General features: G+C 40.1%; 1 protein-coding gene across 1 annotated transcript in view; it reads left to right on the top strand.

Annotated features, from left to right (window-relative positions):
* The window catches only part of LOC136886438 (tubulin alpha-1 chain-like), a 75,733-nt gene that overhangs the window by 39,625 nt on the left and 11,835 nt on the right, over window positions 1-24,273 (top strand). The window contains exons 5-6 of the mRNA XM_067159256.2: window positions 5,315-5,485; window positions 21,102-21,458. Of these exons, the coding sequence (XP_067015357.2) occupies window positions 5,315-5,485; window positions 21,102-21,458 (528 nt within the window). The remainder of the gene's footprint in view (window positions 1-5,314; window positions 5,486-21,101; window positions 21,459-24,273) is intronic.

Below are 24,273 nucleotides of genomic sequence, written 5' to 3'. Positions count from 1 at the left end.
ACCTCACTCTCCTTCACTCCCTCGAACATGCGTGACAAGCAGTCGGCTACAACATTGTCCTTTCCACGGACATGTACGACAGTAAATTTGTACGCAGATAATCGGAGAATCCATCTGGCGGTTCGACCAAGTCTTTTCACATTAGCGCTCATCCACGAGAGAGCTTGATTGTCCGTGTGGATGTAAAAATGGCGGTGCTCAAGATACGAGCGAAACTTTTCGACACCCAAAACTACTGCTAGGCATCCTTTTTCGTAAATGGAATACCTCAGTTCAGCTCCATGTAGTAGTTTACTGAAGTACGCGACGGGGACTAGCTTACCCTGCTCATCGGCTTGATTGAGCACCGCGGACACAGCGAGCTCGCTGGAGTCGCATTTCAAGATGAAATCGCGGGGAAAATCCGGACTATGCAATACAGGAGCTTCACAGAGTGCCTGTTTCAATTGTTCGGAGGCCTGGGTTTGATCATGGCTCCAGACAAAGCGACAACCTTTTCTTTTTAGCAGGTTTAAAGGGGCCGAAATCTGAGAGAAATTTTTGATGAACCGGCTGTAAAATCCTACCATACCAAGAAATCTTCGCACACTGCGAACGTTTTTGGGCGGGGGAAAATCTTTGATGCACTTAACCCGGTCAGGGTTTACAGCGATGCCAGAGTCAGGATACAACGTGGCCTAGAAAATTTAGCCGTTTGGTACAAAGAGAGACCTTCTTTGGGTTGATCGTGAAGCCGTGCTTGCGCAACCGACTGAGAACTTCTCGAAGATGGGCCAGGTGCTCGTCAAAGCTGGGCGAAAAGATCAGAAGATCGTCCAAAAAATTAAATACACAGGAAAATTTGAGGTCACCGAAAATTGAGTCCATCACGCGGCTAAGCGCTTGTCCTCCCACAGAAATGCCCATCGGGACTTTATTGAATTCGAACAATCCAAACGGAGTGGCGAAGGCAGTACAGGGGCGACTTTTAAGGTCCAAGGGGATCTGATAATATGCGGAATTGAAGTCAAATACAGTGAAGTACTTGGCGCCATGAAAATGCTGGAAGGCACTTTCGATGGTGGGTAATGGGAAGCTGTCGAAGACAATGTTCTTGTTGACCTTTCTGTAGTCTATCACGAATCTCAGTTTGCCGTCCTTTTTAGGGATTAGGAAGTCGGGACTACTAAAAGGGGACTTGGAGTGACTGATGACCTTCTTATCTAGCAGGTCGTTGACATATTCCCTCATAGCGGACAACTTCGGGGGCGAACAACTGAACGGAGGGGACCTCACAGGAGTGTCATCTTTGAGTTCGATGCCGTATGAGAAATTCTTAGCACACCCAAGCTTATCGGTCAAGACGTCGGAAAACTTCTCTAACAGGCAGTTCAACATGAGATTTTGGTTTTCGCTGAGCTCACATGAGGCATTGATAAGAAAAGGTTCCGTCAGGGCGGACACAGTGGGACGCTGAAATGGTGTCTCAAAAGGGTAGCTGACATCAGATTTAAAGCGAAAGGCAAGGGATCGATTAATTAAATCGAGGGACAAGACGGTAGCCAACATAAAATCGGTGCCTAGTATGATCGGCGCGGACAGGTTGGGCAAAACATGAAACGTCCAATCCCACGACAAACCATGTATCTTGATATGGCACTTGGTCCTACCAACGGGACACACCTCACGACCATCGACAGACACGTACTTTCTCGGGTTCTCACTTTCAGGAAGATACTTTAATTTCATAGAAAGCACTAGGGATTTGTTTACAAGAGAAATACACGAGCCGGTATCCAACAAGCCATACAATACACGAGACCCAATATAAACTTTGGCCCATGGGGTAGATGACGCAAGGCCCCAGATCCTTTTATTGAGACCGACCTTAGGCGCCAACGGCGGGCCATCACGCCGGCGCGCCTCTAGTTTTCCTGCTGAGGGTTACAACGAGGACATACGCACGCTGTGACACCAACAAGACCACACTGAGAACACTTTGCAGGGGGCCTGGACCAACAGTTCATCGAGACATGACCTGATTTACCACAATTCCAGCACGACTTGACTCTACCACCTTTTACAGGAACCGTGTTGGATGGTTGGGTAGCATTGACATAAAGCGGGGGCGGAGTTTGAGGGCTGGGCCTGCGTTCGGGGCTACGGACGAGACGAGACGGAGGAGGGGAGGTACCAAAACTAACAGATTTGATGGGCGTACGACAAGCGACGTCAGGAAAAGAGCACTCGGATGGAATGGGAGGCGGACGGTATTGTTTGTTTTGGCTAACTACGCCCTCGAATTCGCGACCCAGGTTGATGATGTCGTCGACGCTCTGAACTAGAGACCGTTTAATGTGTAGCTTGTAATCGGAGGCAAGATTTCTATAGAATTGGTCGAAAATCTCGTCTTCGGGCACCTTAACATTCATGCGGTTAAATAATGTCATAATCCCAGTGGCATAGTCGTCGATGCTTTCACCTACTCCTTGCGTTCTACGGAAGATTTACTGCTTCAGACAGTAGTCCATATCAGATACCCCAAATCGCTCCTTTATGCGACTGGCGAATTCACTCCACGTTATGATACTCCCTTTAATAAGCCTATACCATTTTAGAGCCGGCCCTTCTAGCATTCCCGGGATGACGGGCACAAACAAATTGAGAGGCAACGAGCTACACTCAGCTATGTCCTCAGCTCGCTCCAAAAATTCAATTACACTGGAGGTTTTCCCTTCACCAGAGAAATTTAACCTCCATTTCCTCACAATTTCAAACACAGGGTTCACTTCGGCATGACGGTCGGAACTGGGCCTAGGAGAAGGGGAAGTTAATCGCTTACGATTTTCGTCAGGAATACGATTACGAAAGGTAATGACATTGTTATCGTCAGGGCATGAATTACAGCGGTTGCTTCCCGCGGACGAAGCATGGAGTTCATTTGTCCCTTGCTCCATTTCGCTTTCCGGGTTAGGCATGTCCCTAGTAACACTATCGTTACGATTATTTATTTCTACAGCCTTCTGATTATCCATATCGCAACCCAAGTTTCAAAGGTTTGAATACGAGACACATACACAATATAACAACAATGGATTTGAATTCAACAATGCACATAAATTATAGATCACACTTAAAATTAGGGCCAGAGACTAACTGAATCATGAGATTAAATTAAAGCGACCAGAACTGACTTCGAATGGGTTTCCAGCTCTACCTCGTCCGATTTCCTTTCAGAGGAGGTATCCCAGTCGAGCACGCTTCTGCTACCATTTACTGTGCCACACCCTCCCCAACTATCACTACATAAATCAGTGATCCAAGCAATACCTTAGTGAAATATTCATAGGGAACAATATTTGAGGCCCGGATCGTGTCGACTGGGCAAGGCACATACATAACCCTAAGCTGACCCCCCCCCCCTCTTGTAATCAGGCAACAAGGGCAAGACTACATCTATTTGAAATAAAAGAAGAAATTGTTTAAACCAGGGGATTTATTAAATAAATATGAGAGAAAAAAATTTAAACCAAGAAAAGAAAATCACACAAAATAAATAGGGAAATTAATCGTAATACTCATGGACATACCTTGTTCTTTTTCACATAGTTGAAACATGGTGTGAACTCAAGCTAATACACTTCAAAAAAATATTGATACGTAATTTAAAATACTCACTGTCTCTCAACACATCACTCTTACATTATAAATTTACTCATTCGGGACAATATTTCAGATTCCCTAATTGAATCAACATCTATATCACCTCAAAATCCTTTCTCTATTTGTGACCATGTGTTGCTAGTACAGAAGAAACAGACAGACAGTGATATAGAAATGACTGCTGCATAGAAATATGGCTTCTCCTCCAAAAAGAGATTTTATGTGCTTGAACTTTTATTATTCATAAAAAATGTATGTCTTGGACGTGAGCCCCAATTATTTTTCAAATAGCTCAAACAATGTGTATAGTTCTGCAAGAAAACAAAAAAAGGATTGTCCACTCTTTGTAGGTACCATAATGTGGGGAGTACCGATCTTCTTTTAGTGTAACCTACCCAGGAATAATAATACTGAACTACAAAAATTATATTAGGCTATGTTTAATTATAACTTGCCATTATTTTGGCAATGCATTTCATTTTTCAACTTTCCATAAAATAGGTAAAATAAGTTTTATGATTGGTACTAACCCATATACCTCTTATACTTGTTTTGCATTCTAAACAGTATAATACCGGTGCCATAATTGGGGTTATACCAATCGATATTCCATGTTTTAAAAAGTATTACTGATAGCTCCAGATGGGATGCAGCAGCAAAATTTACTTTATTTATTTATTTATTTATTTATTTATTTATTTATTTATTTATTTATTTATTTATTTATTTATTTATTTATTTATTTATTTATTTAAGAACATAACGAAGGTCTAATACACAAAACATAATGAATAACCATAATAATAAATATGGATTACAATCTTAACAACCTTACATAAATTAAACAAAAACAAGTTTTCAGATTCTGGATATAAATAATTGACAATCACTATTGAGGTGCTCTCTATTTCAAGCTGAATTCGTTTTGTATTTGTGGAGGAAAAGCAAGATAGTCACTTTTCTCACTATTTGATCCTTTTCCACTTCTGCAATATAAGGGTTGTCTGGAAACACAAAAGTGATTCCACCAATCTTTAATACTTTCTTCCTCATAAAACTGACTTCATACTCTAATCTTCGAAGATCTTCTTCAATTTTTCCTATAAAATATCAAACTGCCCTTTTAGTTGGAAATCTAACTATTAAAAAGTCACCAGCAACTGCAAGCATTTCTTGCCCAGTCAACTTCTCATAAACTCTTCCCATGAACAGTGTTACCTATAAAGTTACAAAATGTTATAGTTATGTAAATATATAATGTTTATATTAACTGAAAAACACAACTAAATTCAATTTACACATCATGACCGAGCCTAGAACACATTTTTAACATCACTTACCTACTGAATGCAGCAAGTCTTGCTATGCAAATGAAGTTATTCTTGTAACTTCAATAATACAAATTTCCGTCTTTCACTTTTGGATTTCTTATTTTCATTAAATAATGATGAACGAACGTGTTCGTATTCATTTTTGTCAGTTAGTAATTTACCTTTGTAGAATGCCTATGCTTGGACCAGATAAAAACCAGGATGTTCAGTAGAATTACATTTTTGAAAAATACTGTAATGCAAACGATCGATGTTTTCATGGCATAGTTGGTGCTGCTAGCTGTATGTATGTATCAGTTTATTTTGTCTACAAAGGCCCTGATATTCTTATGTGTTTTCAGATATCACCAATAATTGTGGAACCATACAATGCCACCCTCACAGTTCATGGCGCAATGCCGTATCAAGACGTCTCCTTTATTATTGACAATGAAGCATGCTGGGACATCCTTTTGCGGAATCTGGATGTTCGACGTCCTACCTATACTAACATTAATCGACTGATGGCACAGGTAAAAATAACCTATTAAAATAGAACATACTGTAAGTCATTTTTTTAAATTTTCAAAATGACATACAGTCAACCCTCAGTCAATAGCAAGACAAGGAAGTATACATGCTAAAGGAAACAGCGGGGAAACTCCCACATCAAATAATAAATAATAATGTTATTTTCTTTACACCCCACTACTTTTACGGATTTCGGAGATGCCGATGTGTCAGAATTTATTCCTGCAGGAGTTCTTTTACGTGCCCTTAAATCTATGGACACCAGGCTGACGTATTTAAGAACATTCCAATACCACCAGTCTGAGCCAGGGTCGAACATGTCAAGTTGAGGTCAGAAGGCCAGCGCCTCAAACGTCTAAGCCACTCAGCCCAGCAAACTCCCACATTTAATATCACCAGAGACATATAATTCAGGATATCCGTATTGAGCTACAGTTTTTAATCGAGAGGAGTTTCCCCTGATTTTCATTTTAACAAGGAAAATATGCATAGTAAATTGTTTAAGGTTTTAAAGTTAGTTGATCGCCTGCAAGTAGCCTAGCACAATATAAAGACACAGTTTGTTTCTTCTTCTTCTTCTTCTTCTTCTTCTTCTTCTTCTTCTTCTTCTTCTTCTTCTTCTTCTTCAAGAACATAACGTGTCTTCACAAACTTTTCATTACTTCATTTCTTGTGTTTATAATCACTAGGGTTAGGATTTTTAGGTGCGCACATGTTTTGTTAGGGAAAATTAAAGCTGTTCAGAAAGATATCACAGTGTGAAACTTTGTTTCTAGTTGCAAAAGGAGGCATTTTTCATGTACCTTTTTTGGGACCTTTATCCCTCTTTCCCCCAACCATGCCCATAATCCCCCTTTTCTCCCTTTTTCTTTTAATTCCAGTTTATCCTATAAGATTTCTAATCAATATAAAATATTTAGCTTTCAACTAACGTCTCCTCAGCTTGCTGTGTACATGCGAATAGTAAGCCTACCTCTTCCAGTAAACACCACGTGGGAGTTGAAAGCACACCTGCAACAATGAAAAATAATTGTGTTCGACAAAACCTCTTTCTCTCGCTTAACCGCTATAATGTAGTCCGCAATAATGCAACTGACAATGAGTGATTCTATCCCACTAGAACCAGTAGCCTGCAATTCATGAATGTGAGTTTGTTACTGTGAGAGATGTCATCTGTTGGCATGGAAGCGGAGGCTGGTGACGCAGAGATTTCAGCAACCGCACCCGCGTAGTTCCGAGAATTGAGACTAGGTTCTGCTTGAAGCTACTAGAAATGGCTAAGACTGCAGTTCCAGTATGAATGAGAATATTCTGGTAACTGTTGCAGTGTTATAAGAGAGTGTGGACAGCAAGTGAGCGAGCGCAAGAGTGAGTTGTGTGATAGTCGCAGTGAGTTAGCAAGTGAACTGGTGTTAGCACTTTGTTACATTAATAAACGAGTGTACTACTAAATTTTACCCGCCAAAGGCGTCCAAACCAAACCAAACCCCACGGCACTTAACGCCCTTGAAAGGGCCTTGGCCTGCCCAGCGACCGCTGCTCAGGCCGAAGGCCTGCAGATTACGAGGGGTCGTGTGGTCAGCACGACACATCCTCTCGGCCGTTATTCTGGACTTTCGAGACTGGGCCAAAGGTGTCCAGTGCCCTATTTATCGCTCTGGCTCAGGAATTCAAACAAGATTTCATCGACACTGATGGAACTGTTATGCAATGTACTATTTGTGATTCAAGAATTTTGTTAGATTAAAAACATCAGCGAGATCACATCAATCAACACATTTCCAGTTCTAAGCATCAAAATGAATAAGACTCTTCAAGCTGGCAACCTCTATTACAAAATGTGTTTCAACAGAGTTCTTCAGAAAGCCAAAATTTGAAGGAATTAAAAATTGATTTGTGTCCAGCTATTACACAAGCAGGAATTCCACTCAATAAGGTGAACCTTGGAATTAAAACAAGTATCCCTAAAATTGTATTGAAGAAGAAACCAAAGATCAAGATTTGGGAATTGGAGGAGGATAAAAGAATGGCATTCCATGATTGTATAAAAAAAGGAAGTTGCCTAACACGGAAATATGAAATGGAGAAGAAGAGTGGGACAATTTAAGACAGACATTTGTGGAAGCAGCAATTGAGCTATGCGGGAAAACAAAAGCAAAGCTTAAGGGAAAGGAGACACGGTGGTGGACAAACAAAATAAAAACAGAAATAAAAGAAAGGAACAAGGTGTAAAAAGAATGGATAAGGAAAAGCAAAATATGTATCAGAGGGATGAAAATGAGGTAGAAAGGTTACATGTGGAATACAAAAGATTGAAACTACAAGTAAAGAGGATTATCAAGGAAGAAACGGAGAAGTGTTGGGGAGAGTTTACCAATAAAATTGAGCAAGATAGTCGAGGAAATCATAAACTATTATACAGAGTAATAAAATCGAAAAGAATAAATCAAGAAAAGTGTTGTTAAAAATGTATGAGAGAGGGAAGACGGATCCATAGTACATGACAAAAAGGTCTTCAGAAGGTGATGGCAAAGTATTTTGAACACCTTTATAATGAGGATGACTGCTCGGAGGAAGAAGAAGATAAGAAGATGGAAATAATAGATGGAGAAAAAGAAGAGAACCCGATAACATGGTTGGAACTCGAAAGGGCAGTGAAATCAATGACCAAAGGTAAAGCAAGTGGAAATGACGAATTCAATGCTGATATGATTAAGGCAGTAGGAAGCATTGGACTGCAGTGGCTACACAGAGCCCTCAATGCCATATGGAAGGATGAAAGGATACCTGAAGATAGGCAATAAGGAAGCATTGTACCACTGTTCGAAAAAGGAAATAAGAAGAAATGTGAAAATTATAGAGGCATAACTCTATTATCACATGTGCTAAAAAATTATGGAGAAATTCATAAAGACTGAGGGATATAATAAAAACACAGTTAGAGGGAGAACAATATGGCTTATACAGAACAGATCAGCAATAGACTTGATATTTACGGTGCAAATTATAATGGAAAAACATCTGGAAAGGAACAAGGAAATCATCTTCGTATTTTTGGATTTGGAAAAAGCTTATGATATAGTTAAGAGCAAACATGTATGGTAATGCTTACTGGAAAGGAGTGCACCATAATCATTAATTAACAAGATAAAAATGTTGCTTCATGAGAGTGAAAGCAGTGTACAAGTGGAGAGTGGTGACTTTGAAACATTTTATACAAAACAGGTCTCAAGCAAGGAAGTGCGCTATTGCCATTATTGTTAATTATCTTGATGGATGAAATCATAAAACGTAAAACAGAGTATCAGTAGTGATGAAGTGAATGCTTTGGTATTTGCAGATGATGTGGTGGGTTGGGGAAAGGGAAAAAAGGAGGTACAAGGGAGACTGGATATTTGGAATGAAAATCTAAAGGAGTTTGGAATGGTAATTAGTAAAAAGAAAACTGTAGTCATGCACTGTGGAAAAGAGAAAAAGAAGCCAAGTGAACATAGACGGAGAACGGTTAGAGAATGTAGAACAGTTTATATATCTGGGTAGCATTATTAATGGAAGTAATGAAATCAATCCTGAAATTAATAACAGACTAAGTAAAGGTACAACATTTTATCATCAAGTCAGAGAGCTTTTATGGGATGACAAAGTACCTATGAGAACGAAATTAACATTATATAAACAGTATTTCATACCAATTGTAAAATACGGACTAGAAATGCTGGTAACTAATAAGAGACAAGATAGTAAGATTCAAGCAGTAGAAATGAATTTTGTTAAGAACATCAGTTAAAAATACAAGAAGATATAGAATTCAAAATATTAAAATCAGAGAAGAGCTAAATATCGAACCGTTAGTACAGAACATACAGAAAGCAAGACTGAGATGGTTAGGACATGTGAAAAGAATGGGTAGCAAGAAGAGAATTGGAAAGAGACGTTAAGAGAAAGAGACCAGTTGGAAGACCGAGAAGAAGGTGGATGGATCAGATTTGGAAGGACATTAGAGAAGCTGGATTGGATGTGGCAGAAGTAATGGAGCAAGAAAAGTGGAAGGACAGAAAGGAGTGGAGGAGACTTGTTAACCACACCCGGGCGACTGGAATGGGACATTGGTGATGATGATGGTGAACCATCCAGCCTTCAAGGGATTTCTTGAAAAAATACACAAAGATGTCAAAGCCTGATGAGAGTACTTTAAGAAAAACTACATGGAGCCTATTTACCAAGAAACAATACAAATAACCAAGGAGAAAGTGTCAGATTGCTATGTGGGAATCATTGTGGCTGAAACCATAGACTCAATGGAACGATATGTTTTGAACATTTTAGTTTTTTTCCCTTAGCAGGGGAGAACGTTAAGCCCATGTTGTTAAAAATGTATGAGCTGCAGAAAGCCAGTGCCAGTACAGTAGTACATTAATTATGGACTTCTGCCAAAAACTCTGGCCTACTGGTATCGAGCTTGAAAAACTTCTTCTTGTGCTTCCAGACCAAGCTCCATACATGGTTTCAACTGTTAACCAATTGAAACCTTTATTTCCTAAGTTGAAGCATGTGACATGCTTGGTTCATGCCCTTCACAGGGTTTGTGAATCCATAAGGAACCAATACATCACAAATCAATTCATCTCTGCCCTGAAGAATATTCTACTGAAAGCTCTGAGTCGTGTGGTTTCCTACAGGGAAACCACTGGCCTGCCTCTCCCAGATTTCCCGATCATTACTTGCTGGGGATTGTGGATTGAATGTGCTGCTATGTTGTGTGAGTATTTTGACAAAATTAGAGAGTTTGTGCTTTCTTTGGATCCAGCTGACGCAGGTGCAACTTCCAAGGCGAGGCAACATCTGTTACTGGAGAAAATACTTAATTTGCAGACAGAACTATATTGTGTCCATAGTTACAAGTACCTGCATGCAGTTATTAAACAACTAGCTGATGTACCCGTGCTTCGCTATGGAATTCGGGAGCATGATTGTATTAAATTGCATAGCTCTTAACATTACCTTAGAAACGCGACGGGAAATTCACCAAATATCTTTTCTCATATGAAAAGGGAATTTTCACTGTAATGGTAGACCCGTTTGTATTCATAATCAGGTTGGGGAGTTTTCATTATAATGGTAGACACTCGCTCTCCACCTGCCTTTTTACGTCCTCAGAAAGACTGTCGTAGTGGTTTTCCCAACTGAAATGAACATACATTACAATGCCGTCAGTAGGAATGGCGCGATTAAAAGCAATGCTTTCATATGAAATACTTGATCAAATGAAACACCACACACTCTCTCACTTTTAACGAACAGGACTGCACTGCCGATCCAACAGTCCACAAAGTTCCAGAGCTGGAATGACAAAGCCACAGACAGCCGTGATTCGTGAACACTCTTCGTCCTTTTTCGGTGGCGAGAGGGTCGAGTAGTGGAGACTTCCAGGGCAAAAACTATGCCCTTTTACTACTCTGTTTCCTAGGAGTACCCGATGAGTCGGAAAATATCAATTCACTATACTGGCGGCGGAAAAATCTATCTCTATTTGGAGGCAAATTTTACCTCAAAGCCAGAGGAGAAACCCCCTCTTCACTGATAACTTGGAATAAAATGAATGTAGAATTTAATAAAAGTGAAGAGGGAGAAGCTTTTCTCAAGAAACGGCTCTTCTCAGGGTTGAATTTTGAGTTATTTAGTGAATTGTCATGCTATAACTTGGAATAGGCCTAAATTGCTATTCTAGACCAGGTCATACTACTACTACTGCTAAGTCAGCCTCTGCCTTAGGTATGCACACTGATCATTAAAAACAGCGCCTCAGAGTAGGGATCGAATAACTGGAATACTATGAAGAACCAGTGTGTTACGTACCAGCTGTATCAGAAAATGTATGAACCAGAGGAATGGCATGCTAAAGAAGAAAGTTTTCTAACTCCCCAGCTATTCGCCGCCACTATTCAGTCAGGCTATTATACTCGGTACGCAGCAGTAATCCAATCTATCGGAGTTGAGAGGCAGCATAAAAGACAAATAACATCACAACAATGTAATGTTATTGTTGATCAATGTTATGCGCTTTCGTTTCCATATTGTAGACCTTCACATTTAGTTTACTTCCGACTCTGCAATACCACTCATCATAGTCGGTACGGTAAAACTGAATAAAACATAAATGATCGGAAATTGTATTCTCTGATCTTTTGTTATGTACCGTAGTAATTTTCGACAGGACCAAAAACATAGGTATTTAAACAATTTTAGGCGCCTTCCCATAAACTGCAATTTCATCCAGGGTGAATAAAATTGTTTATAGCTTAGACTGTAGTTTCGTATTCCCCGACTCTATATACCGATTTTTATTAAATTCTGTTAACCCATTTTCTCGTGGCTCGGCGTCAATATGGACTTAGTAACAAAAATACAAATTCATGAATATCTGTGTTATCATAGCCGGTACGGTAATATGTATGACATAAATGGTCGGAAATTTAATTCTATATAACTTTGGTTATGTAGTATTTATTGATAGGACCACTAATAATATAAATATTGAGAATTACATTTTAGGCTTTCCCCTAAAGTACAATTTCATTCAGCGTGAATAAAATGATTTATAACTTAGATTGTAGTAGCTCATTCTCCGACTTTGTATACCAGTTTTCAGTGAGATAGGACCACTAATGACGTAAATATTTAAGAATTAAATTTTAGGCCTTCCCGAAACTATAATTTCACTCAGCGTGAATAAAATCATTTATAGCCTAGATTGTAGTGACTTATTCCCCTACTTTGTATACCAATTTTTTAAACTACCATTTCTGTCCGCGTAAATAAAATTATTTATGGCTTTGATTGTAGTGACTTATTCCCTGACTTTGCATACCGATTTTCATTAAATTATCTTTAGCCGTTTTCTAGTGATGCGTGTACATACATACAGACAGACAGAAATTACGGAAACGTAAAAAGTGCATTTCGTTGTTACTGTGGACATGACTGGTACAGAAATACCATTCTTTTCAAATTCTGAGCAATGTACAGACACAACTCTCATTTTATATATATAGATTAGAAGAACTTGGTCTGGAAAAGGAAAAACAATGGGATATTTTTACTTCTGTGAGGGAGCAGTTAGGTGGCTTTGCCGAAGACAAACTCGAGTCTAGTCTTCAGAAGAATCCAGACATTGAGGAATTCGCCACATCTGTAGAGTTACCATTCCAAGTTAATACAAGGTTTGCCCCGCTGGTTTCTGTGGATGTCGAAAGAAGCTCTAGCATCTCCTAATAGAAACAGACTTACTGTTTTTTTGCTAGGGGCTTTACGTCGCACCGACACAGATAGGTCTCATGGCGACGATGGGATAGAAAAGGCCTAGGAGTTGGAAGGAAGCGGCCGTGGCCTTAATTAAGGTACAGCCCCAGCCCCAGCATTTGCCTGGTGTGAAAATGGGAAACCACGGAAAACCATCTTCAGGGCTGCCGATAGTGGGATTCGAACCTACTATCTCCCGGATGCAAGCTCACAGCCGCGCGCCTCTACGCGCACGGCCAACTCGCCCGGTAGACTTACTTTTAAAAATGTAGAGAAGCTTAATGTCTTGAAGTACAAGAGCTTCATGTTTTTTCCTTCTTTTGAAGAGTGTTCATCCACCACCTCTTAAAAAATCTTTTCTTTAGTAAATACATATATTTGAACCATATCGGAAAAAGAGAGAAAACAAAATGAAAAAATGAAGCTAGTGCTTGAAAAAGCCAAGTGTATCAAATTATGTGAAGGATAACTCTCCAAATTCGAATTTCTATAACCCTAGTGTGGTTAAGAGTGCCAGCCCCGTGGTGTAGGGTGTAGGTAGCGTGTTTGTCTCTCGCCCGGAGGCCCCGGGTTCGATTCCCGGCCAGGTCAGGGATTTTTCTCTTGACCTGAGGGCTGGTTCGATGTCCACTCAGCCTATGTTATTAGAATTGAGGAGCTATCTGGCGGTGAGATGGTGGCCCCAGTCTCGAAAGGCCAGAATAACGGCCGAGAGGATGCGTCGTGCTGACCACACGGCCCCTCGTAATCTGCAGGCCCTCGCTGAACAGCGGTCGCTGGGCAGGCCATAGCTCTTTCAAGGGCGTTAAGTGCCATGGGGTTTGGTTTGGTTTTAGTGTGGTTAAGACAAATATGATTCTAGTTATACTAATTTCAGTTTCTTCCTCCTGTTTGTCCATTGCGGGTTCACTGAACTCATTCTGCAAGTATTTTTTTAACAAACACAGAATTCCATTTTTTAAATTACTATAATAATTATAATTTCGTGTGGCTAGCCGGGTGCAGCCCTTGTAAGGCAGACCTTCAGATGAGTGTGGGCGGCATCTGCCATGTTAGTGTTATGTGTCGTGTGTGAGTTGCAGGGATGTTGGGGACAGCACAAACACCCAGCCCCCGGGCCATTGGAATTAACCAATGAAGGTTAAAATCCCCGACCCGGCCGGGAATCGAACCCGAGACCCTCTGAACCGAAGACCAGTACGCTGACCATTCAGCCAACGAGTCGGATTTTAAATTACTATATAATACTGTATCTGAAAGAAGTATTTCCCTTATATATTTTTGCACTGTATGTTTCACACCAACAGAATTTTGCATTTTTAAACATTAGGCTATATTCCTTCATTAAGTATGTAATTAAAAGTAAAATTATGAATGAATTTGGATCGCATGTTTACGTTTTTGCCAGTTTTTAGGTCTTTTTTAAAATATATTTTAGGTCTTTTTACAGGTCTTGTTTATGTAATTTGTAGACCTTCAACTTCTGAGCCCTAATAACCGCTGTGTATCTTGTCATTTTATATGTTACTAGCCGATTTACCCGTGCTTCGCTACGGGATTCTCAGAAAGACTGTCTTTGTGGTTTTCCTACCTGAAGTCAACTTCGACCACTACAAAAACGTCAGTAGGAATGTAGCAATTAAAGCAATGTTATCATATAAGATACTCGTTCAAATTCAAATATGAACCGCACATTTTCTCACTTTTAACGAACGGTAGTACGGTGCCATCTAACAGTCCAAAGTTTCAGATCTGGAATGGCCAGGCAGCAGACAGCCGTGAACACTCCGCTACTATTACTCTTTAAGTGAGCACACTGCTCATTCCAATGAAAGTAGGAATTGAATAACACGAATGCTATGATGAGCCACTGTGTTACATAGTAGTGTCAGAAAATGTATGAACCAGAGGAATGGCATGCTAAGGAAGAAAGTTATCCAACTCCCCAGCTACTTTCCGCCAATATTCAGGCAAGCTATTATACTCGGTACGACCGGGCGAGTTGGCCATGTGGTTAGGAGCGAGCAGCTGTGAGCTTGCATCCGGGAGATAGTGGATTCGAACTGCTCTGTCCGGCGCTCTGAAGATAGTATTATATGGTTTCCCATTTTCACACCAAACAAATGCTGGGGCTGTAAGTTAATTAAAGCCAAGGCTGCTGCCTTCACACTCCTAGACCTTTCCTATCCCATCGTCACCATAAGACCTATCTGTGTCGGTGTGACGTAAAGCAAATTTTAATCAATACTTGGCACGTAGCAGTAATCCCATCTATCGGAGATGAGTTGCAACAGAAGGCACAAAGCACATCACAACAAACAATGGTCAATGTAACATTATTGTTGATCAATTTTATGAGCTTTCTATATTGTGAGCCTTCACATTTAGTTTTCTTTCGACTCTGTGATATTAAGGTGTCTTCTGACTTTTCATACCAATTTTCATTAAATTCTGTTTACCCATTTTTCTCGTGACTCGGCGCTGATATGACGTAGTAACAGAAATCCAAATTCATGAATATATCTGTGATCATAGCCAGTACGGTACAAATGTATAAGACATAAATGGTTGGAAAGTTAATACTTTATAACTTTAATTATGTAGTATTTATCGATAGGACCACTAATAACAAATATCTGACAATCAAATCACTCAGCATGAATAAAATTATTTACAGCCTAGTTTATAGCAACTTATTCATCGAATTTGCATACCGATTTTCATTAATATAGGACCACTAATAACATAAATATTTGAGAATTATGTTTTAGGCCTACCCCTAACCACCATTTCACTCAGCGTGAGTAAACTTATTTATGGCCTAGAGTGTAGCAACTTGTTCCCTGACTTTGCATGCCAATTTTCATTAAATTCACTTCAGCTGTTTTCTCATGATGTGTGTACATACAGACAGACAGAACTTACAGAAAATTAAAAAGTGCATTTCCTTGTTACTGTGGACACGACCAATGCAGAAATACCATTCTTTTTACATTCTGATCAATGTACAGACAAAACTCTTATTTTATATGTATAGATTAAGCTGAACATGTTTCATAATAAGAAACGAGTCGTGTCCTTATGAAGTAGTGTAATTCTTGACAACTTAATAAATGATATGCATTGCCAGGTGAAAAGTTCTCAACTTTAATTACAGTAAACCCTCTCACATCAGAATCCTCGGAATACCCGCCCACCCATTGTGCTTGTAAAAACAAGAGCTCAACAACGATCAAATCTGTAGGCTGATATAAATGAAGATGATACGGACAATGAAGTTAGATGTAAAGAAGGAAAAAAAACAAGATTAGTCACTTTGTGGGCAAGGTACCATTCGAGGTAGCAATGAAATGTATTAAACAGTATTCAGACGCAGTATTTATGGACATGTTGTGAGTAAAGAATGGAGGTGTTGATCTGCAAAATCAACAATGTCTAGGAACAAAAGAATGTTAGAGACTTTCATTTTTAAAGTAATTTTATACATTACTGTATACACTTTAATGTTTTATCAGACATGATGTAATGATCATTAGGCCTACAGGATTGTACTCCTTTTCTTTTTTCTGCTCTATAAAAACATACCAAGTAAAAGGAACATAACTTTTTCGTTGTGCCACTGAAAATGCATACGTGACCGTTGGTACTGGCAGTGCGATTCAAGCGAGGTGCAGAGTTGCCATATCTCCCTTCTCATCTGACCAGAGCTGTGTGTGGAGGCATAGAAACAAATCCAGGGCCTCCATACAGAAATGTGAATAGCAGAGAATGTCATATTTGTTGTTCTAAGGGCCGCATCAATCAGCTGTTCGTGAAATGTGTGTCATGTGAAATGTCCATGCATAAGACCTGCGCCAAAATCTCTCCATTTGACTACCAAAAAATTTAACTTGACTTGCCGTCTTGGCGATGCTGGAAGTGTTGCCTCCCGGTACCATCAGACTCGTTCTTAGAAGTGCCAAACAAAGGAAATAATGTAAATAACCCTGTAAATAGTAATGATTCTGTTAGCAGTGTTCAGTGCTCCCGAAATACCACCATTGTGTCGTTCAATGCCCGTAGTATAATATGTCATAGGAGACAGCAGGAAATAAGGACATCGCTGGCCATCATCGAACAGTCAATCGTGCGTATCTGTGAATCGTGGTTGGACAATGCTACTTATGATGAAGTATTTCCGCAACCATACTTGGTCTTCAGGAAGGATAGAACCTGAATGCCTGGAGGGGGTTGTATTCCTGGCTGTAACTAGGAAACTTTGGAGACTGACAGTGAGCTTATGGGTGAAGGTGAGATGTAGGGACGAGTTGTTGATAGATAGCATATACTGGGCACCGAAATCCAAGCCCTGTATAAATGAAGGAAACCATATAAGACTGGTATATGCACATTTTACAGAAGTGTTAGACTTCTATAACAAAGGATTCAATCATATTGCAGCATAACTTTTTTATTTTGTAACATTAGTTACTTTCAATATGAGTTTTAAACAAGAGACACTTTTATAAATATAAAAAACGGGACACTGAGGAAGAATTTTCTAGAACCCGTGACAGTGGACAATACAGAATATATGATAGTTTATTATAAATTTTTATCTGCGTGTACTATGGTTCTGTTTTCATATTTGAGTTGAAACAAAAAAACGTTATAAATTTAAATAACAGGACATTGAGGAAGAACTTTCCAGAACTCTTGACGGTTTGACATTACGGGACATATGATATTTTATTTGTAACTTTTCTGTATGCATGTCCTATGGTTTTTATTTGTAATATTTGAGCTGAAGATGATTCCATGATGAGTTGAAACTCGTCCTCTAGTGCAATAAACTAGTTCAGTACTTAACAATTGTTGATTTGGTAATAATAATAATAATAATAATAATAATAATAATAATAATAATAATAATAATAATAATAATCGTATGGCCTCAGCTACAGTGTGCAGACATTTCGATTTGACGCCATCTGGCTGTTTTCTCGTCAATTTCGACGTTCCATTTTACTCTAGGCCCACTAGATGGCAAACCGAGTAAACCGAAACTCTCTTGGGCGTCTATGGCTGAGATTTAATTAATTTTGTCGGGTAAACACCAAATGTGTCACCAGAGATCTTTTACATGCCGACATCGTACGACATGGAGTGTCGAATTGACTTTTTCTTCCGCCCTTCCAAAATCCGACTACCTCTGCCGGGTTTGAACCCGCTATCTTGTGATCCGGAGGCCGACACTCTACCACGGTAGTTTTGAAGTAAGTAGCATCAACATGGAAATGAAAATTATTTATCCAGATCAAGTGGTATGTTTTGAGTTGTTTATGGAGAGATGGTGTGGAAAGATTCAATAACTTTCCAAGTTCTTTGGGAACGTTTAAGCAAAAGCTAGGTAAACAACTGATAGGGAACCTGCCACCCGTGCAAGAGCCCTAAATACAGATGATTGATTGATTGATTGATTGATTGATTGATTGATTGATTGATTGATTGATTGATTGATTGATTGATTGATTGATTGATTGATTGATTGATTGATTGATTGATTGATTGATTGATTGATTGATTGATTTTGTCATATCTCCTGAGTTACCCACTGATTCTTACTTGATCTCGCCTCCCTTTCTCAGCAGTCCCACCAATCTCATTCTTCACGACTGTACACTCTTCAGATATTGTGTTTCCTTCAGTCTTTTCATGTATTCCTTGTACAAGATGTTTCTTAACTTGATCAAATCAGTTGTCAAAGCCCTGAAATTATTATTTGAGACCCTTTCTTTACAATCCTTAAAAAATAATAAAAATAAAGCTTGAGTAACTAAATCTTTAAATAAAAGTTAGCCTGTATAGAGAGTTGAGGAAAGCAATGGCAAACTACCTCACTCCTCATCTTGCCTAGTACGCCTCATTTTGGTGTTCCCATTGGTTTTTGGGGTTTCCTTATAACCGCATAACCTTTGGTGGTGCTATTTGAGGATCCAACCCGCCTATGGGCTGATGACCTAACAGACAGTATAGAGAGTGATGGGAGCATGAAAAGAAGTGCATAATAGAAATTATTTGTATACCGGTACTAGCTGTTGTAGCAGTGCTTCACTACAGAATTCTACATTGTATACAGATTTCTAGATGTAGTCGTGTACACGTTGTGGATAAGATGTTATTAAATTGCATAATAACATAGGTATTTAGAAATTAAATTTTAGATGCCTTCCCCTAAACTACCATTTCATCCAGCGTGAATAAAGCTATTTATATACACTGACTGACAGAGCAAATGCAACACCAAGAAGGAGTGGTTCGGAAGGGATGAAAGTTGGGGGAAAAACAGAGACGGCACGGACGAATAATTGATGTTTATTTCAAACCGATATTCAGGTTACACAATGCGCACGGCATCGACTCAGTAGGATGTAGGGCCACCGCGAGCGGCGATGCACGCAGAAACACGTCGAGGTACAGAGTCAATAAGAGTGCGGATGGTGTCCTGAGGGATGGTTCTCCATTCTCTGTCAACCATTTGCCACAGTTGGTCGTCCGTACGAGGCTGGGGCAGAGTTGCAAATGGCGTCCAATGAGATCCCACACGTGTTCGATTGGTGAGAGATCCGGAGAGTACGCTGGCCACGGAAGCATCTGTACACCTCGTAGAGCCTGTTGGGAGATGCGAGCAGTGTGTAGGCGGGCATTATCCTGCTAAAACAGAGCATTGGCAGCCCCTGAAGGTACGGGAGTGCCACCGGCCGCAGCACATGCTGCACGTAGCGGTGGGCATTTAACGTGCCTTGAATACGCACTAGAGGTGACGTGAAATCATACGCAATAGCGCCCCAAACCATGATGCTGCGTTGTCTAGCGGTAGGGCGCTCCACAGTTACTGCCGGATTTGACATTTCTCCACGCCGACGCCACACTCGTCTGCGGTGACTATCACTGACAGAACAGAAGCGTGACTCATCGGAGAACACGACGTTCCGCCATTCCCTCATCCAAGTCGCTCTAGCCCGGCACCATGCCAGGCGTGCACGTCTATGCTGTGGAGTCAATGGTAGTCTTCTGAGCGGACGCCGGGAGTGCAGGCCTCCTTCAACCAATCCACGGGAAATTGTTCTGGTCGATATTGGAACAGCCAGAGTGTCTTGCACATGCTGAAGAATGGCGGTTGACGTGGCGTGCGGGGCTGCCACCGCTTGGCGGCAGATGCGCCGATCCTCGCGTGCTGACGTCACTCGGGCTGCGCCTGGACCCCTCGCACGTGCCACATGTCCCTGCGCCAACCATCTTCACCACAGGCGCTGCACCGTGGACACATCCCTATGGGTATCGGCTGCGATTTGACGAAGCGACCAACCTGCCCTTCTCAGCCCGATCACCATACCCCTCGTAAAGTCGTCTGTCTGCTGGAAATGCCTCCGTTGACGGCGGCCTGGCATTCTTAGCTATACACGTGTCCTGTGGCACACGACAACACGTTCTACAATGACTGTCGGCTGAGAAATCACGGTACGAAGTGGGCCATTCGCCAACGCCGTGTCCCATTTATCGTTCCCTACGTGCGCAAGCGGCGCATTTCACATCATGAGCATACCTCAGTGACGTCAGTCTACCCTGCAATTGTCATAAAGTTCTGACCACTCCTTCTTGGTGTTGCATTTGCTCTGTCAGTCAGTGAACTAAATTTTAGTGCTTTATTCCCCGACTTTACATACTGAATTTTAACTACATTTTGTTCACCCGTTTTCTCGTAGCTTGACATTGATACGGACTTAGCAAAATAAACAGAAATTCATAACTATCACTGTTGTTATAGCCGGTACGGTAAAAATGTATCAGACATAAATAATCGGAAATTTAATTCGATATAACTTTGGTTATGTATTGTCAATAGGATCACTAATAAGATAAATATTTGAGAAATGAATGTTACGCCTTCCTCTAAACTGTCATTTCACTCAGTGTGAGTAAAATTATTTATAGCCTAGATTGTAGTGCCTCATACCGCGACTTTACCCGTATATACATACAGAGAAAAACGACTGAAAAATTAATTCTGAGCAATGTACTGACAAAACTCTTACTTTATATATATTTGTCCTGATCTTTCATTGTATTCATCCTATTACGTGTTCCTTTTCCTCGGCCTGTTTCCCTCTGTATGACTTGATTTGACAGTTGTTTGTTTCTTTCCTATACTTTAAGCTGATGAATGTAAACAAAAGCAACATCTCATGAATAAAGACAAATTTTGAAAGCCAGGAATGAATAACTTACAGATATATTATATGGTTGTATTGTTCTAACGTTCTGTCACATTTGCTGCAGGTTCTGTCGAGTGTAACAGCATCTCTACGCTTTGAAGGTGCAGTGAATGCAGACCTCGTAGAGTTCCAGACTAACCTGGTGCCATATCCACGAATCCACTACCCGCTCATCACTTATGCACCCTTTGTGCCAGCACACAAGGCTACCCATGAGGATTTAAGTGTGACGCAGCTCGCCAACGCCTGCTTTGAGCCAGCAAACCAAATGGTGAAATGCGATCCACGCTTAGGAAAATACATGTCTTGCTGTATGCTGTTCCGTGGAGATGCAGTGCCCACTGACATCAACAATGCCATCAATAACATCAGAAGTAAACGCTCCATTAATTTTGTTGACTGGTGTCCATCTGGTTTCAAGGTAGAGATTTACTAGTTCAAACTAAAATTCAACAGTTTAATACAATATATCTCACTAATCTTCACCTGGGAAACTCTATGTAATATCAACACATTCAGTAACAGCCACTCAGCCAACAATTTAAATGACCCTGTATTTTCCAAACAGGGCCTGAAGAATTCAAGCATTGCTCCTAAATTATAGAAGATTATGATTTTGTATTGTTATGACTTATGACTGTCACTATGTTGTTATCAACTGTTAATAGGTTATTACAGTACAATGTCAGCATATGGTGACAGTATGTTAGGCCGAGGCTACGGTTCAAGGAAAGAGTACAGGTTTAACAATATTATTATTATTATTATTATTATTATTATTATTATTATTATTATTATTATTATTATTATTATTATTATAACTAAACACTTTTGTGCACAGTGGAATATAGCTCAGAAGGATCCAGGACGTAGGGGATGGTAACAAAATACACAATGAAACGAAAATATTTTGATAATAAAAACTTCAATAGATATACGCATGTGTACACAACCGACCAGCGGGTACAAAGCATAATAAATATAACTTGATGGATAACTGAGACAAATATTGAAATTGATATAAAGTGTGTTCAATATAAATACTTTATATAGTTAATCCAGATCCTTAGCTGTGCAAACACTTATGCCAAATCATTAACAAGTCTCATAAATTTAACTGAATAAGTAACCCAATTCAAATAAATCAACAGCGAGATTGATCAAAACGGTAGTTAAGTTCTTTACAAGTCAGTTACACTCATACAAAATTTCAAACAAGATGAGGGGTGGAGACGGGACGAGAATGAGGGAACTGAGAGACTCGACCGCCGTAAGAAAGAGTTCTAATAGGAATAACGGCAGGCACATGAAAATAGAATTTGACTGAACAGTGAAGTAGTTCAAAATATGGTAAAGCGTGTAAGTCCAAGGTTGCTTTACGGATTAGTGCCCAAAACACAAATGGATTTTAGTGCCGTGTAATTGCATGACTCTCCCAACTCCGTCATTATTTAGAAAGATGAATGCAACATTATTTTACATGCTTTGATTTCTATGTCTCATCTGAAACCAAAACAGCAGCAGTCAAATGACTAGAGAACCAGCTCTGTCCAGTGTGGTGTGGTCGCACATACAGCGGGGAACAGCCTCTCGTTCAACCTGCCCAAGTGGCCCAAATGAGGAGTATTTATATGGTCTACAGTACATTCTAGAATGTGTCTGACATAGAGCGACGTCGGGGGGGGGGGGGGGGAAGTCAGCTAATCATTCAAAATGTCAGTCAGTTTGTGAAGAACAAGGCCGGCAAAAGGTACTGATATGAAGGGCTGGTACACAAGGTAAGTTTGGGGCACAACAGCACAATATGCATGTATGTACTGTATGTATGTACACGTATGTCCAACCCTTGTCCCGTTTGTCTACGGGATCGGGTATGAAGTGGGATGAATCTTCGTAGGGATCTTTTATGACCAGATATCCTTCCTGATTTCAACTGCTTCAGAGGAGTTAATGAGATGAAATAAAGGGTGAAAGCCAGTGCCAGCATGTTGCCCAATCCTGTCGAATAGCACCAAGGGGTCTGCTCAAGGTTTTATGTCTCCATCCGGTGGACGAATCGTCAACAGAGTCATATGCCCTCATTCCATATAAACACTGTGGAGAGGTTTGGAATTTAATCGAGGCTTTTGTCAAGCATTCTAATGATGATGGTAAAATTTGTTTGACCAACGGGACTTGAACCAGCTAACCACGGTTTCAGACCATATATACTTCATGCATTAATGATCATGGTCACCAGGCGGGCTAGTTATGATTTTGTACAGTTGTTCAAAAAAAAGAATGACCACATGGTATTGTATAAATTTCTCAGGAACAATTGAACATACAGATAATGTTTGTATGAAGATATGGAAATTGTCCTTATCCTTTTGTGTTTCCACGTCTGGTTCCTTGGCTAAGTGGTTAGCATGCTAGCCTTTGGTCACAGGGGTCCCGGGTTCGATTTCTGGAAGGGTCGGGCATTTTAAGCACCACTGGTTATCGCTGGCATTAGGGCTGAGTGTATGTGTCGTCTTCATTATCATATCATCCTCATCAAAGCACGCAGGTAGCCTATGGGAGTCAAATCAAAAGACCTGCATCTGGCAAACCAGACATGTCCTCGGACACTCCCAGCACTAAAAGCCATACAATACACCATTTCATTTGTGCTTCCATGTTTGTCATCATCTCCTAATCCTGTTCCTTCTGTTTCCCGCACTGACCTCCACTCTCTCTATACCTATGACTTGACTATCCAGAAAAACAAGTTAAGAAATGAGAAGCTGAGGAAGAAAGCTAGAATTAAGACATCTCTCTTAGACAGAATCAGAATCAGCACAAGCAGATTATGGTGGTTTGCAAGTGTGATGAGGATTGAGCCAACGGGAACAGCCTAAGTGCACTAGGAGAGGTAGAAGGAAAACATCTGGTTGAAAGATCTTGAATCAACTGGATGGATATGGTCAAGATTGATATTGCAGGTAGGGCAAAGACACTGGATGATGTAATGCAGAACAAGATATTCATGAATAGAAGAAACTGGAATGGTAAATTGACAATGGTGATGAACCTTGAATGGTACAAAGCAAGATCATAATAGATTAAGATTTTTGTGGTAACTTCTAATGGTAACAATATAAATTTCAGGAGAATCAATTTTACAAGTACAGTACAATCTCCATCCCGTCCAATAACCTGGCCTATATTGAAACATCTTTATTTGAACTTTAACTCCCTTGAAAAATATCCACTAC

The sequence above is a fragment of the Anabrus simplex genome, chromosome 1 (assembly GCF_040414725.1).
Source record: "Anabrus simplex isolate iqAnaSimp1 chromosome 1, ASM4041472v1, whole genome shotgun sequence".
In the NCBI taxonomy this organism is placed as follows: domain Eukaryota; kingdom Metazoa; phylum Arthropoda; class Insecta; order Orthoptera; family Tettigoniidae; genus Anabrus; species Anabrus simplex.
Note: the sequence above shows the minus strand (reverse complement) of the source record. Positions and strands in the feature narration are given on the sequence as shown.